Source organism: Salvia hispanica, chromosome 4, assembly GCF_023119035.1.
Source record: "Salvia hispanica cultivar TCC Black 2014 chromosome 4, UniMelb_Shisp_WGS_1.0, whole genome shotgun sequence".
Taxonomy (NCBI): domain Eukaryota; kingdom Viridiplantae; phylum Streptophyta; class Magnoliopsida; order Lamiales; family Lamiaceae; genus Salvia; species Salvia hispanica.
Genome location: NC_062968.1, coordinates 43,586,945 through 43,603,592, shown reverse-complemented (window position 1 = coordinate 43,603,592; position 16,648 = coordinate 43,586,945). Strand labels below are relative to the sequence as shown.

The 16,648-nt window shown below is 32.9% G+C and overlaps 1 protein-coding gene across 1 annotated transcript; it reads left to right on the top strand.

The window, feature by feature from the left end:
* Positions 1 to 4,694: 4,694 nt before the first annotated feature.
* On the top strand, positions 4,695 to 12,543 carry LOC125224227 (CMP-sialic acid transporter 2-like). Its single transcript, XM_048127591.1, has 16 exons — positions 4,695 to 4,943; positions 5,370 to 5,572; positions 5,747 to 5,863; positions 6,956 to 7,012; positions 7,875 to 7,952; positions 9,112 to 9,156; positions 9,364 to 9,423; positions 9,584 to 9,706; positions 9,855 to 9,932; positions 10,365 to 10,434; positions 10,633 to 10,740; positions 10,916 to 11,049; positions 11,133 to 11,212; positions 11,740 to 11,788; positions 11,876 to 11,941; positions 12,234 to 12,543. Exons 2-15 carry the CDS (start codon positions 5,405 to 5,407, stop codon positions 11,924 to 11,926), a joined length of 1,218 nt encoding a protein of 405 aa, XP_047983548.1. The 5' UTR covers positions 4,695 to 4,943; positions 5,370 to 5,404; the 3' UTR covers positions 11,927 to 11,941; positions 12,234 to 12,543.
* Positions 12,544 to 16,648: the final 4,105 nt, after the last annotated feature.

The following is a 16,648-nucleotide window of genomic DNA, read 5'->3' as shown; positions in this document are numbered from 1 at the left end:
ATTTTATGTGCATGTGGAATCGACTCCTAAATACAATTGGACCCATCAGAGCTCTTTAGAAAAATAATCTTAGACAACGTGCATCAGCTTGTTTATGTTCTTCATACACATATCTCCTAGGTTGTGGAATATGTGTCTGTCATGCAGCAGCGCCTACTGTTGGAACCATATTTCGTACCAATGGACCACTTTTCATAATCAACCGAATAACATCATCTTTGACATTAGAATTGTCATTTTCACTGTAGGGATTCGTTAAAATATAGAAACAATTTTTTTTTCTAGATGAGTATAGTGATATGTATCAATTGTTTAGAATAAAATTAAAAATGAATTCTACATGTATTTTTAATAATATAATTTTTAAATCAAAACAAATCGTGTTCCACCCACTCTTCAACCCACCTTCTGGTGCAGTGAAGTGCGCTACAGTGCGCAGTTTTGCCGCACCAACCCCTACCAAGGCATCAAATTATTTTATCAATTGTTGGCATATTTTAAGTTAGAATAAAAATTTTAATTGAATTAACTCAGCTCCCTTTTTCATGTCAAAGTCCAATTTTAATTCCACCTTTTTTATATTCTCTCACGCACCCAAATACCACTTTCATTTTTTCTTCAAACCACTCTGCAATTTTCTGCATTCTCTCAACCCTTTATAGGGAAAAAATAAAAAGAGTGAACTACAAAAATGGTCCTTGGACTATGGGTTTATCTCGCTCATAGTCCCTGGACTTTAAAAATATCGCCAGTAGTCCCTGGACTAAGGGTTTATTTCGAAATTGGTCCTTTTGGCTTTTTTTGGTACGAAAATACCCTTTAATATTATTTTGGGGGGTTTGGGCAATTTGATCTTTTTACACTTTTAACATTTTAAATCTGATATTATATTAGTTATTTACTAACTTTGATATTATTTCAAATTTATCATCCTTTTTCCCTTTTGTCATCCTTCACTTTGTTTCTTTATTTCAATATTAGATTTAATTTTACAAAATTTTAAATTTTAATTTTTAAATATCAATAAATTTTTTTAATTATAAAAATTATTAAATAGCGAAAATTAATAATTATAATCAATATTTGATAGTGTATAGTACTATGTAATCAATAAGGTATGACAACGCCTTAGTTTTAATCAATATTTAATAGTAGCTTTAATCATAAATAGATTATATAACACAATTTATTCTGAAATAAATATGCATCTAATGTAAGACTAATATGATTTTCGTTTATTAATTTGAAAACAATCAAAATTTACTAGAAAATTTCAACAAAAATACTCCTATATAAAATTTTAAGTAGGATCAAATTTTTAGTCAACTTCATAATATTTAATCACAAGCAATTATAACAACCGAACGGAGGCTAAATAGAATAACTCTTATTTTTCCATCATGATTAATATTATTTTTCTGTACTTCTTCAATTCAATTGAATATTATATTAAATAACAAAAATTAATAGTTTTAATCAATATTTATAGTGTCCATGAATTAATAGTTTTCATTAAAAAAATTTATTGATATTTAAAAATCTAAATATTAAATTTAATTTTATAAAATTAAATATAATATTGGAATAAATAAAAAAAAACAAATTCAGTGAAGGATAACAAAATGGAAGAAGAATGATAATTTTGAAATAATATCAAAGTTAGACATAACTAAAATAATATCAGATTTAAAATGTTAAAAGTGTAAAAAGACCAAATTGCCCAAACCCCCCAAAATAATATCAAAGGGTATTTTCGTACAAAAAAAGCCAAAATGACCAATTTCGAGATAAACCCTTAGTCCAGGGACTACTGGCGATATTTTTAAAGTCCAGGGACTATGGGCGAGATAAACCCATAGTCCAGGGACCATTTTTGTAGTTCACTCAAATAAAAAAATAAAAGAAAATGAAAAAGAAAATAAAAATGAAATCCGGCGGCGCTGCGGCTCACTGGGTCGCACAATAACCCCGCGCGGCTACTATCCCCGCCCAGTCCATGCCGACTACTCGGCTGTGGGCTGTCCGCCCCTCCCTGCCCCCGGCTCATCCGTTCACCGCAATAGGGAGTTGCGGTGCCACCGCGGAGTCCGCGGTCGCCAGGGCTTCCTTATTGTCCTTATTGTGTACACTCATATAAATTAATTAATTAATGTTCACACTGGCGTGATTATGATTTGACTGTCAAACTTAACCTGTTCTATCACTTAATAGTGGGCCAATTTGGAATGTTAATTACATCTTTCAATATAAGTTGAATGAAAATCTTCATCGTTTTCTTTTCATTTTTTATTTTTAAGAGCGATCATTTTATTGGAATTTGAAACTTCTAATCCCAGCAAATGGATTTTTGATCTCATATATATGCAAGATTGTGAGTTGTCCACTTTTAAATAAGTGTCTTATTTGGAAATGGATTTTATAAATATATGCCTCTTATTTTAAAAATCTTAATAAAATAATTCATTTTACTTGTGTCTGTCAATTTTAAAAATTCATTTTCCTTACAACAATTAAAGATAATAAAAGTAAAATTGCACACTTTCTTGCAGAAAATATTGAAACACGGCTCTCATAGTTATCGACTTATCATAAAATTTGGCAAAAATAAGGGAACAAGATAAAACAAAATTTCAACAGCAAAGCACAAATATTTTTATTTTAAGCTTTCAATTGACCAAGATAGTTTTGGTTTTAAGTCTAAAATTGACACTCAAACTACCGCCTTGTCAACCAAATTCAACCACCTCATTTTTAGCAATTTTACAATATACTCCATGTCTATATACCTTTCTTTAAAATAGAGATTTTGAGGCTTGATACAAATTTTAATTTAAAATTAATAAAATACTATGAAATAGAATTTTTTTTTTGAAATATTATTATTGAATTGGACAGTAAAATGCGTGGTGATTTTTTTAAAATAAAAAATAGACAATTTTTATAGGATAGACTAAAATAATACTAATAAAAAAGACTACTATTTTTAAAAAAATTGAGAGAGCATAAATTTAGTATATCAATAACATAACCTGAAATGATATTATATACTGATGGTCTGATTTGAACAGAACGTAGTATCCAAAAAGTGAAAGTTCAGTTTTTGAAAATATTTCATAGTTAGATTTGAAAAATACGTTAAATTAAGTACTAGTTTACTATCCCCATTCATTGTAGTTGAGTCTTAACTATTTATTTTTTGTTGTACTACTATAATTTTAGTCATTTACTCTTTTAGTGAAAAACAATATTATTTTTATCCTATTTTATTCTCACTTAACATAACTTTCTTGGGTCAAATAGATATGTTTATACTACAATTTCATTATTCTAGATTAAATTTGTGAAAATTTAAATACGTCATATATTAAAATATATATTCCGTAGCAATGAGTTGTAGCGCAGTTGGCAGCGGAGCTATGGTCACCTTGAGGTCACGGATTCAAACCCCGCCATCCGTTAAGGATAAGTCGAATTCAGCCGAAGCCGAGTTCAGTGCATCTATGATTAAAAAAAATTCTAAACTTTACATTTTTGTCGTATTAAATAAGAATAAGTGTCTGTTTAGTACACAAAATTTAAATTTGAATTCTATGAAATTGAATTAAAAAAATTGATTCAAATTCCTTTTCAAATCATATAGTTTGTATATGAAATTGAATTTGAAGAATTTGTGTGCACCCACACATCACACTTTGCACAGACACATAGTACAAATTGCATACACAATCAATATTTATAGTATGTATATTTTGTGTATAGTGTGTGCAATATAGATGTATTTTTGTAATTAAATATAAACTATAAATATTGTACAAACTTCCAACTATGATCTAGACCGTTAAAAAATTTCAACAGATGACAAAATAATAGCAACAAAAAATGTCAACACAGTGTCAACGGTTGATGTTGTGTTGACACTGTGTTGATATTGTGTTGACATCAAAATCTTGATATACTGTGTTGACATTGTGTTGAAACTGTGTTGGTACTGTATTGAAGAGTTTGAAGTTTATACATTACGTAGAGTTTACATTTTGTCACTACCCGTGCAATATATGTGTATTTCGTGCATAGTGTGTATGATGTGTGCAATGTGTATGAAGTGTGCGTATGTGTGTGCTATGAATATATGCCATAAATATATACTATGAATATATGCCATAAATATATACTCCTACTTTACTATAATTATTTAAAAATTCAATTATCTAATTTATACTCTCTTTGTCATCGATTAAGAGTCACACTTTTCCATTTCGGTTCGTCCCCAATTAAGAGTCACAATTCATTTTTACCATAAATAGTAAGTAGGTCCCACATTCCACTAACTCATTTCACTCACATTTTATTATAAAACTAATATAAAAAAAATGGGTCCCACATTCCACTAACTTTTTCAACTAACTTTTCTTTATATTTCTTAAAACACGTGTCCGATCAAAGTGTGACTCTTAATCGGAGACAGAGGGAGTATATAGATTCACATATAAAATTTGACAAATCCAAATATTTTATATAATACTACCTAATATTAAATTTAAAATTAAAAGCTCCAATTCTAATTACAATTTCAATTCAATTTTGCGATCCAATTCCATTAGTACTACAATTATTAATTTCTATGTTCGGTAATTGGAGAGGTAGTAATATATATTTGACCGCTATACTTCCTTCCACCTGCAACCGTTTACCATGTATAAATAGTTTTTCTCCCAATCGCCAGCATAGTTTGAACATAACTTGAGATCCAGACGCAAAGGGGCTCTCTCCGAAATCCTTTGAATTGAAGCCTCTTTTGCTACATTCAAACGCAAATTTACTTTTGTGCGCATTTCCGCGGTGTTTTTGATCCGGCAATTGGATCTGTTAGCGGAGCCTCGGCCAGATCTAAGCCGCTTTTGATCTCCGCCCGAATCAGAACCATCTTGTAGCTGTAGTCACAGGTACGTGTTTCATTGTGCTTGATTTCATTAGCTGGAGCTCAATTTCGATTGATCGAGCCTGCATAGGCTGCATCACTGATGTTATCTTTCCGTTTGGTTTGATCCACCAAAAAAGGTGGATTCTAATTGACTTTTATTTGTCCAGCCAACGCGCAACATTGTGTATAAATGCAATTCAATTACTGTCCTCGATTTAGAATTTGGGAGATTTGTTATCTGTGATAAGATCTGGTTGTGGGGAAATTATAGCGCTGTTTCATCACGTTTTGCTATTTTGCATTAATGTGTTCGTTGATCTGAATAGCGGCTTGTGGTAAGATCGTGATGTTCTTTTGGCTGAGGATACTGAGTTTGATATGCTGTTTGATTGTGTAGTTAGGTAGCATCTGTGGAAATGATTGATGGGTTTCTGGTTTTGTTATTCAGGTTGAATTTTCATAGCTGGCCTTTGGGGTTGGCTAATGAAGAACGGGATGATAGAGTGCAGTGCCTGTCATTCCAAAATAGCTAATCCATCCAGTAAGGCTGTTGCACGAGCTTATGACCGACATAGGAGCAAGGTATCATCAAAGCAGCGTGCGCTTAACTTCTTATTAGTTGGCGGTGATTGTGTACTTGTTGGTTTCCAGGTATGATTCTCTTCTTTGTCCCCCCCCCCCCCCCCCCTCTTTTTTCCTTTTTTTGTCTGGTAACTTGCAAATGTGCAATACACATCCCCATATATTGTAGTTGTTCCCAGTTGCTATATACTTCTTACTGTTGCTGCTATGTCTGCTCTGAATGTCTGATTTTCCTCTTTCCAGCCTATTTTGGTTTATATGTCAAAGGTGGATGGCCGCTTCAAGTTTAGTCCGATTAGTGTCAACTTTTTGACAGAGCTTGCAAAAGTTCTTTTTGCAATCACAATGCTTTTGTTCCAGGTAATCTTTTTCACATCTATATGTCAATTTTAGAAATGAAAAAAGAAGAATCTCATGCACTTTCAGTAAACAATATTGTTAATCTACTCCCTCCGTCCCCGAAAAATGTCCACTTTTGCCATTTTAGGCCGTCCCCCAAAATAACCCACTTCAGCTTTTAGTAAGTATTTCTTTCTAATGATATGTGCCCCGTTCTCCATTAGCAATATTTCAATCACGTTTTCTTTCTATCTCTCTCATATTTAACCAATTTCACATTAAAACACGTGACGTTCCCAAATTCTCTATTTTTATGGGACGGAGGGAGTATTATAATAAAGATATAGAAATATTTGAGATGTTACATACTTACATAATATAAGTATTAAGTAGCACATTTATAGACTGTTTAGATTATGGATTTGACTCTATAGTTTGTTTACTTCTGAGTGCTCGGATGTTTCCTTATGGTAAAATTGATTTTAAATGTATCAGGGAGAAAGAGATATAGTGATGAGAAACTAGATGTGATAGAAACATTAGGCCGTCTAATCAAATTAGATAAAGTGCTCTGTGTACTTGCAGGCCTTAACAAATTTTGAAGATTTAAAATTGGGTGCTCTTGGAACTCCATAGCTGTATGTACATTTAATTCGAAGTGTAGTGAGCCAATATAGATGTAACATTTCAATCTTTGAATTTTGTGACTGCATGCATGTGTTTGTATGCATTGCACTAGCACATAGAAAAATGGAACTTTAATGGAAAATGCTATAGCCTTATATATTATGGGGCTGTTCGGTTTGCAAGATTATATCTCATGATTAAATATGTATTCTGTTTGGTTCATGAGATTGAATCTCATAACTTAATCCTAGATGGATTGAATCTCACAACTTAATCCTAGATGGATAATCATGTGATATTTACTCATAGCCACTCCAACTAAAATAATCTCACAACTTAATCCTAGATGGATTGATAATTAGTCATGCCAACCGAACGGAACCTATGATCATTAAGGGCTAAAGCAACTACTTTGTTTATACACCATTGAACATCCAAACCAAATCCATGCCTCATGATATTTACTGTGTGGATCTTTCCATGCAGGCTAGGCGGCAGAAAGTTGGTGAAAAGCCGCTTCTCTCACTTTCAACATTTATGCAGGTGCACTTTTCTCTTGGAATTTAAGAAGTTGGTATCCAATGGCATTTCAATTCACCATTTAGAGTTCATATTACCAGAAAGAATTATGTTTGTTAATTGTTATGTTAGTTTTGTATCCAGCATGTCATATAGAGTTTCCACAAGTTGCCAAGTGATTCCCTTCCATTTGCTAAGAGGAATATTCTATTTCTCGCATATAAGACCTGTAATGATTGGCAACTTGTTCCCTTGCTATGTATATTATATGTGATCCACAGTCCACACATGTCCTTCAGGTCAGTTTAACAATCCAGAAGCTCACAATTCCTGATAGGAAGCTTTCTCGGCGGCCATTTCATCATAATTAAAAATTTATTAATTGGACCAGTACTTGAGTGATTGGCAATAAGCATTATTACTATCCAGCTTCATCATGGTTCCTATTTCCTATAAGCTAAAACATGCGAGTAACTAGTAGTAATATTGTAAGTATTATACTTTGGTTTTGTGGTAAGAGCAAATCTTGAAGCAACTACTCAGGCCAGGTTGCAGCCAAACTTAATTTCTGTTTTATTTTTAAAATAGTTTAATATACAGCTGCCTGGTGATGTTCTTAAAGTAGTAAGGTCCAGTGACTTTTGTGATATATTATCAGAACGTGTGATTGCTATCGTGTTGCTCACCATGATTTTGGCCCTGGGATATGTTCTTAAATCCTTAGGTTACAACTACAAGACAAGCATACTTTTTCTTTCTTACATGAATCATGGTATGAGGGTGTATATTTGCATCCTTCAGAAAAGTTATTCCACCCTCAGCTGCGCAAAATCCTCTCTGATGATATTCTTATGAATTACTCCCCTGCTTCTGATGATATTTGCAGGCTGCTCGCAACAATAAACTTCTCGCAGTTCCAGCCCTACTTTATGCTATAAATAACTACCTGAAGTTTACTATGCAGGTATATTAAGTTTTATTAGGAGTCCCGGTTTACACCTACATTTCTGAAATTACACGTTAGTGATATAAAACATTTCTCTTCATTACTGCTTATGCGATTTGATGTGGTTACATTGAGGTGTCAAATGTAATTCTTAACTCTTGAGTATGTCTGCATGTCATGTATTCTGTACATTAAGTCTATCTTCCTGATAGAATTCTATCGTTAAAGTGTTAAGCACATCTAAATGTAGGTTTCAGATCCTATACGAATGTGTGCAAGAACTAGAAAGTTAGTTTGTTTTAAAACCCTTATACTATGGTATGATGTAAGATCATATCAAACAAAAATATTCTTCAACTGCTTTAACAAGGAAAGCTTGAGGGATGCCTGTGTTCACATAAATATGATTGACATGTGTCATGCAACAAACACACACATATAAATAGTTACATTTATCTGTCTACATCAGCACACACACACATATATGTATAATTTTTCTTTATATATTGTATGCACTATCCATTATGCTTTCCATGTTCCATCAATACTTGTACCATCCATATGAAAAATCTCATGTTATGTACTTTTCATATGTTGCTCTTCTTAGTTCTCTCCTAGACGGTAGTGTAGCATAATTATATATCAATGTCTTAGACAACATGATTACTCATATTACATAATTTCTGCTTCTATATTTAGGTGACGTTCGGTTTGTTAGAGAATGTAATGATGAGATACAATATGGGATGAGCCATAATAGGATTTGTCTAGGATTAAATTAGTCATAGAAGTGAAGGTGAGATGGTTAATCGTGAGTTACAATCTTATCTTGGCATTATGGAGGTGGGCCAAGATACATTGTCACGGGCCGAGCTTTTGAGAAAAACGCAACCCAAACAATAGATATGATTAGTCATGACCTTTAATCACAAGTAATTATGGAAACCGAACGCCTCTTTAGATGATAGGCAGAATCTTAAGTGTTTACAGAAAGCTTTTTGATACACTTATGAAATTATAATATTTTGAAGTCCTTATTTGGGGGTACTTCACTGCATATGCTCCTTAGGACCTTTTCTAAATACTAACTGATTCTTTTATAGGAGATAGTGGCTGCAACTTCTTTCTACTCTTAAAGTAACTAACAACTCTTCATGTTTCCTTACTCTTATCTCAGCTATATTTCAACCCCGCGACAGTAAAAATGTTGAGCAATTTAAAGGTGCGCTGGGAATGCTTGCTTGGCAATATTCATCTTTTCTTTTATCTGATTAATTAGTTTGTTAATCCCTTGTCTTATTGGTGTTCTAACATGATCTGAGAATAATAAAGATGGTCGAATACCATCTTGAGATAGGAGGAAAACCATAGAGAGCTGATGTTTGCCTTTGTTTTACTTTTTGTCTCATGATCATCTCTCTCTTCTTAGGTTTTGGTAATTGCTGTACTTCTCAAGTTCATCATGAAACGCCGATTTTCAATAATTCAGGTTAGTTTCTTTTAATGACTGGATAAGATCATACACATGCTATTGTGTATTCTGAAATTTTCTGTTTCATTATACAAGAATTTAATGAGTTTGTTGCAAGATAAGCTACCAGTGCAATCTAGTTTTTAAACATTTGGAAAATTTTGTTGTTATGTCCCAGTGGGAGGCTCTTGCTTTGCTGCTGATTGGGATTAGTATAAATCAACTAAAATCCATGCCAGAGGGTACCACTACTTTGGATCTCCCCATTACAACTGCTGCATATGTGTGCACACTGATATTTGTAAGTTATTCAGGGCATCTTGACAATGATAGTATCTGTGAGTTGCATGGGTGTACAGAACAACCTTCTTCTTTTTCATCTTGCCTTTCCAAAATTTTCATTGATTTGTTCTTTGCAGGCATAAATGACTTCGGTTTTTTGAATGCAGGTAACAGTTCCTTCTATGGCCTCTGTCTTCAATGAATATGCCCTCAAAAGCCAATATGACACGAGCATATATCTTCAGGTGGTTTAACATAATCAAATGTTGAAAAAGTGTTCCATATCATTTATAGTCTATTTTTGGTTCAACTGTACGTGTATTATGATGTTTTGTCATGCATGAAGCCACATTCCAGTCATTTAATGTTCACATCATATCATTGTGGCAAATAGAGTTGTATTATTGAAGTGGCAAATGCTGATTTTTACTGCCTCAGTTGTAGCCCCAAGACTATACAGTTGTGAAAGCAGATTATGATTATTAATTTATTAGAATGTTCTCCTCTGATTTTTCATGTTTGTGACAGTGATCCTAAAATTTATTTGTTCGTTGAGTATTATAATTGAAACTAATTTGGTTTTCATGATACACTTGAGATTTAACTTAGTTGATAACCTGGTCGATAGTATATATGTGTTCTTAGTTCGTTACTTTTTTCTCTACTGGAATTTGCAGAACTTATTTTTGTATGGATACGGAGCTATCTTCAACTTTCTTGGAATCCTCGGAACCGTTGTTTTTAAAGGTATCAGTGCTTAATTGTGCTTCTCCAGCCTGCAGATTAGCATTAACAGTTTGGATAAGGCTCATTTTGTAGTGTATTGGGAGATAATCAGATTTTAGGCTTTGCCTGTATCTGACTGTCAGCATGCCATTCGTAGCTCAGAAGGGGATTTGTTTTTACTGTTTTTGTATATAAAATATATTGCAATAAATGTTTCAGGTCCCGACAATTTCAATATATTTGAAGGACATTCAAAAGCTACTATGTTTTTGATATGTAACAATGCTGCACAAGGAATTCTATCCTCCTTTTTCTTCAAATATGCTGGTGAGAGAATTTTTTAGTAGCTACTTTTACAGATTATCTCCTTTGCACGGGATAGTAACACATTGGCTTTACCAATCTCATGTTATCTACTTCTCATCTGTGCAGTCCAATAGGATTGCTTAGTACTTAACTTCTTGTGCTACATGCTTACATATGTGTATTTTCATGTTCCCAGACACGATCTTGAAGAAGTATTCATCGACTGTTGCAACAATATTTACAGGCATAGCATCTGCTGCTTTGTTTGGTCATACTTTGACCATAAACTTTTTGTTAGGGATTTCAGTTGTTTTCATTTCAATGCATCAGGTACAAAACTGAACTAAAGTAACTTTTTTCTCATGTATATTGCATAAAATATCGAGGCTTATAGTAATATATTCTGGTTTCAGTTCTTTTCACCTTTTGCAAAACCCAAAGATGAAGAACAAAATGGGATGGTAGAAAGAACTGATGTACAAGATAAACATAGGTATTCATTCTGTTCTAGAATGCTCACATGCTTCGAACATAAAATCTTTCTATTTTTCCAGTGACGGCTCTTTACTTCATGCAGTAGTTGAAGGCTCCATATTATTATGTACTATATGTTGTTGGGTCTGTTTTGAATTATTAATGGCAGAACAGCCTTTTGAGTAGTTATGGCTCAGTTCACACATCTTCTTTCATGCCAATACACCCTCAAACTAGTAGTAGTACATTAATGATGGGGGAGTGGACCATGCCAACTAGATTTTAATTTAATGGATACTTTATCATTTTCTTTACAGTATTTGATAATTAATCCTTAAACTCAACCAATTCTGCAAGCATTAGCCATTAGCCAATCATCATATCTCCAAGATATCTCAGAATTCACTGAATCTTTACTTTTGGCTAGTTTTTCGTTATTTTTGTTCAACTTTTATTTAACTAGTAATTCTCACATCATTTCTACGATAATAGCATGTTCCTCCCCTCCCAACATTAATTGACAACTGGATAATCTCCATACTTCAGGTCAAGGGATTCATCCTTCATAAATATGGCTGCAGGAGCTAATGAAGAGGTAGAATATTAGCATATATGTCAATTACACATTTGATTTTTTCTTCTGAAGCATGTTTTTCCTCATAGTTCTGCATGCTTTCTCCAGGCTACTCACCATGTTGGACCTGATGAAAGACAACCTCTTCTTCCCAAATGAAAATCTAGTCCATTGGTATGTTGGCAAAACCTATAGTATTATATTATACTATCTTTTATTAATTGCAACATTAAATATGAAGCGTTTGATGTGCATTAACAACATTTTATGTATGGCTCTTAACCAGTCCAAACGGCGTTGACAAAATATTGTCAATTTCACACAACCTTTGAAATAAAGATCTTGAATTATTATCTGATAAGCTGGGAGGGATCATAATAATGTTCCATGTCTGTTTTGACGTATCACAATTGCGTGCTCTCCTTCCAATACACTGTGATTCTAATATGAATGAATTTCACTGTAGGTTGTCTCCTTAGCACTTATCGCACGGCCACAGTAAAGCGTAGAAGAGAAGATAACGCTATGTTGATTGCCACTAGCATGGTGGCCGCTTCCATGAAATATGGTTAGCTGTTCTTCTTCTTCTTCTTCTTCTTCTTCTTCTTCTTCTTCTTCTTTTCGACACACTGGAATAGTGGGAAATATACTGTATTGACTATGGAGGACTCAACCTTGAAGAGTATAGATGCAGGCTTTTTACTCGAATTCCCAATATATTCTTTTATGATGATATGTAAATTGATGAGTTCTAGTTCTTAGTTCATTGAGCATCATCCTCTCCTTTTCTTCCCCCCCCCCCCCCTTCCCTTTCTCTCTTCCATTTTTGGTCTGTATATTAGTGAGTACATTTATGGGTGTTATATTCAACTTTGATACGACTTGCCCAAGTGATATTAGTACATTATACTTACCATATATCATGCAGTTTTTTTTTGTTAGAATATGTGAACGTATCATTTATAGTTTCATTTAAGAGTAAAGACCAAAACTGGTCCTGAACATATGTCCATTTTACGATTTTGGTCCTAAACATTATTTTTTGAATTTTTCGGTCCCAAACATTTCAACTCGGATCACAATTGGTCCAAAGTTAACTATTCCGTCAAATTTTAACGGTCAATGTTTTTATTCCCAATTTTGACCAAATTAAGATGCTAAATAATACAACAAAATTTAGTGACGGATTTGATGGATTTATTCTCATAAAATTCACGGCATAAACATGAAGGTTGAAGAACCAGCTAGCCAAACGTGGTAATCCTTTCATCAATTCATATTTCAATTTCATACTACTTGTAGAAATCAAACAACAACAATTTCTTTTGACAAAAATCACCATAGTTGTTCCCCCAAGTCCTAGCACCACCAAGTTCAATTCACCGAGGTATAATGCCTTCCAAATTCGCACTTTACACACAGCAATGCACGCATACATTTTAGCATCCAACTTATGCTTTCAAACACCACTTGCTGTCATCTTGGACTCTCACAAATTTAACGCGAACAAATAACGAAACAAGCAATCAAACTTCAGCAATTCAACACCCCTTTGTAACTAATCGAAATCGCTTTGAGAACATAAGTTCTACGGGGTTAGTCGGGGTTGTTTCGGGGATGTCCGGGTTCATTTCGGAACCGTTCGGGGACTGATTGACAAGGCTGGACGACGGTAGCTGGCTGCCGGCTTCGCGCAGGCAGCAGCAGCGACGGCGAGTGTAGACGGCAGCTGCGGAGCGAACTGATTGAGACAGCAGGGGAGGGCTACTCTGATTTCATCGGCGAACAGCAACAGATTTTGGGCGAGACGGCGGCGATGCTGGTCTGAAACCGGGACGGCGTTTGAGGCAGCGCGGTGGTCGCGGAAATCACAGCTGTAGCGGTGGCGGCGGCTGTCAACGGCGACGACGACGAACTCCTCAAGGGCTAGAGTAGTGTTGAAATCGAGAGAGAGGAGAGGCGGCGGCCGGTGTGAGGAGTGTAATCGGCGGTGGAGAGTAACCGGGCGTCGTTTGAATCGGAGGAGGCGGTGAGGAATTGAGAATCGGCGGCGATTGAAGTCCCTCTCAATTTGGGGGAAATTTGGCGAAGTAGCGTGTGGGAGAGAAGAGGGGCGATCCTCCCAATCTCTCAATTAGTGACGGATTTGTTAATCCGTCGCTAAATTTTGTTGTGTTGTTTAGCATCTTAATTTGGTCAAAATCGGGATTAAAAACGTTGACCGTTAAAATTTGACGGAATAGTTAACTTTGGACCAATTGTGATCCGAATTGAAATGTTTGGAACCGAAAAATTCAAAAGATAATCTTTAGGACCAAAATCGTAAAATGGGCATATGTTCAGAATCAGTTTTGGCCTTTACTCTTCATTTAATTACTAGTTTCTATCGATTTATGCTTGCATGAAGTGAGTACAAATTCATCATCATAGAAGGGTGCGTGGTGGCCTATGATTGATTAATCAATGCTTCCTAGTCCTCTGTTAGGAGTTCATATTTGTCATTTTTGTTCGTCTGCCATTAAGAATCCTGGTTAATTTTTATTATAAATGGTAGTTAGATTCCAAATTTACTAGTTCATTCCACTCATATTTTATTAGTACTATAAAACTAATACATTCTTCGTCTTAATAAAATGACTCACTTTTATTTTTGGTTTGTCCCAACTAGGCCTGCTTATTCGGACGGTTCCGGTTCTAACCGGACCGGTTGACCGGTTAACCGGTTTTAAATTTTCATAAATTCAAGAACCGGAACTGATCGGTTCCGGTTTGGAACCGGCCGGTTAAGAACCGGTCGATTCCGGTTCCGAACCGGAACCGATGTGTAATTTTAATCCGAATTTATTTATAATTTTAAATAGTTCAATACTAAAAAAATAATAATCCAACATCTAGAATTATAACAAATAATACCTAAAAATTAAAATAAATACACAAAATACAAACCAACAATACAATAATATTCATATATGGATAAGAGTGATGCCAAGTGTAGTAGGTCGGGTCGGACTATTTTATGTTAGCAATTTTTTACTAACACAAAAATAGGAGTTCTAAACTTTAGCAATTTTTTTTTAAAAAAATGAGTTTTAAAATTGAATTTCATTTTCCCTTTTTTGGCTAAACATAGTATTCATTGGAATTTCCAATACTAATTGATATTGTTGTGACTATTTGGTTTATACCGGAACACTTAATAAATTATTCACAAATATGTTAAAATTGTATGTTAAATGAATTGTTACATAAATTTGTAATAAATATATCATATGAAATGATATTGTATTTGTATAAGTTCTTTTGAAAACTAAAAACAAACTTATGATGTTCTACTCATTGTAGTTAGTTCATAAAAAATGGATTAGGAAAATAATTATAAATTCCAAGTATCACAGATTAAACATTTAAATCTAAAAATTACTCAATGTTTCAAACTATTTTACTTTAATTCAAAATTAATTCAATAAATTAGATTTTTTAGCATATTAAATTATAAAAAAATAAAATTGAATTATAATCGTGTACTATCAGTTACTTATACTTATAATATCTCAAATTTAATAAAGTTTCTAAATATATTTTTAAAAATAAAATCTCTCAAACTTAACAAGTGCTTAAGCAATACTACTATTTTAAAAATAAGATAACCTTTCACTTATTATTAGAGAAAGGTTTTCAAATTTTAGATCATTTAAAATTTAAGTCTATTAAAGAGCCAAAACAATATATGTATTGCTTGTAAATAGAATAATAATAATAATAATAATAATAATAATAATAATAATAATAATAATAAAAAGTAGATAACAAGTTAAAAGTTAAAATCATAAACAATTTTAATTTTATTATATTTTTTATTAATAATAGAAGAATTTGTAATTTACTTTTAAACTTTGCCACGATAGAAGAATCTGTAATTTACTTCCAAATTTTGTCAAAGTCTCATATTGCAAATTTGTAATGTCAAAAATGTCTATTTTAATTTGTGTACTATTAGTTACTTATACTTATAATATCTCAAATTCAATAAAGTTTCTAAATATATTTTTAAAAATAAGATCTCTCAAAGTTAACAAGTGCTTAAGAAATACTACTATTTTAAAATTAAGATAACCTTTCACTTATTATTAGAGAAAAGGTTTTCAAATTTTAGATCATTTAAAGTTTAAGTCTATTAAAGAGCCTAAATAATATATGTATTGCTTGTAAATGGGAGTATAATAATAATAATAATAATAATAATAATAATAATAATAATAATAATAATAATAATAATAATAATAATAATAATAATAAAAGTAGATAACAAGATAAAAGTTAAAACCATAAACAATTTTAATTTTTATTATATTTTTAGTTAATAATAGAAGAAATTGTAATTTACTTTCAAATTTTGTCACAATAGAAGAAATTGTAATTTACTTCCAAATTTTATTAAAGTCTCGTAAGTCATATTGCAATGTTAAAAAAAGTCAATTTTAATTTGTGTCACTATCAAATATCTCAAAGTCAAATGTCTAAACATTATTTTAAAAATAAGATCTCATAAAGTTAATAAAGTGCTTAAAAACTACTCCCTCCGTCCCCCATTAAGAGTCACACTTTTCCATTTCGGTCCGTCCCCAATTAAGAGTCGCACTTCATTTTTACCATAAATAGTAAGTAGGTCTCACATTCCACTAACTCAACTCACTCACATTTTATTATAAAACCAATATAAAAAATGGGTCCTACATTCCACTAACTTTTTCAACCAACTTTTCTTTACATTTCTTAAAACCCGTGTCCGGTCAAAGAGTGACTCCTAATAGGGGACGGAGGGAGTAGTATGTTAAAACTAGTACAAAACAATAAGGCTAGTTCGGTTATAACCGATAACTG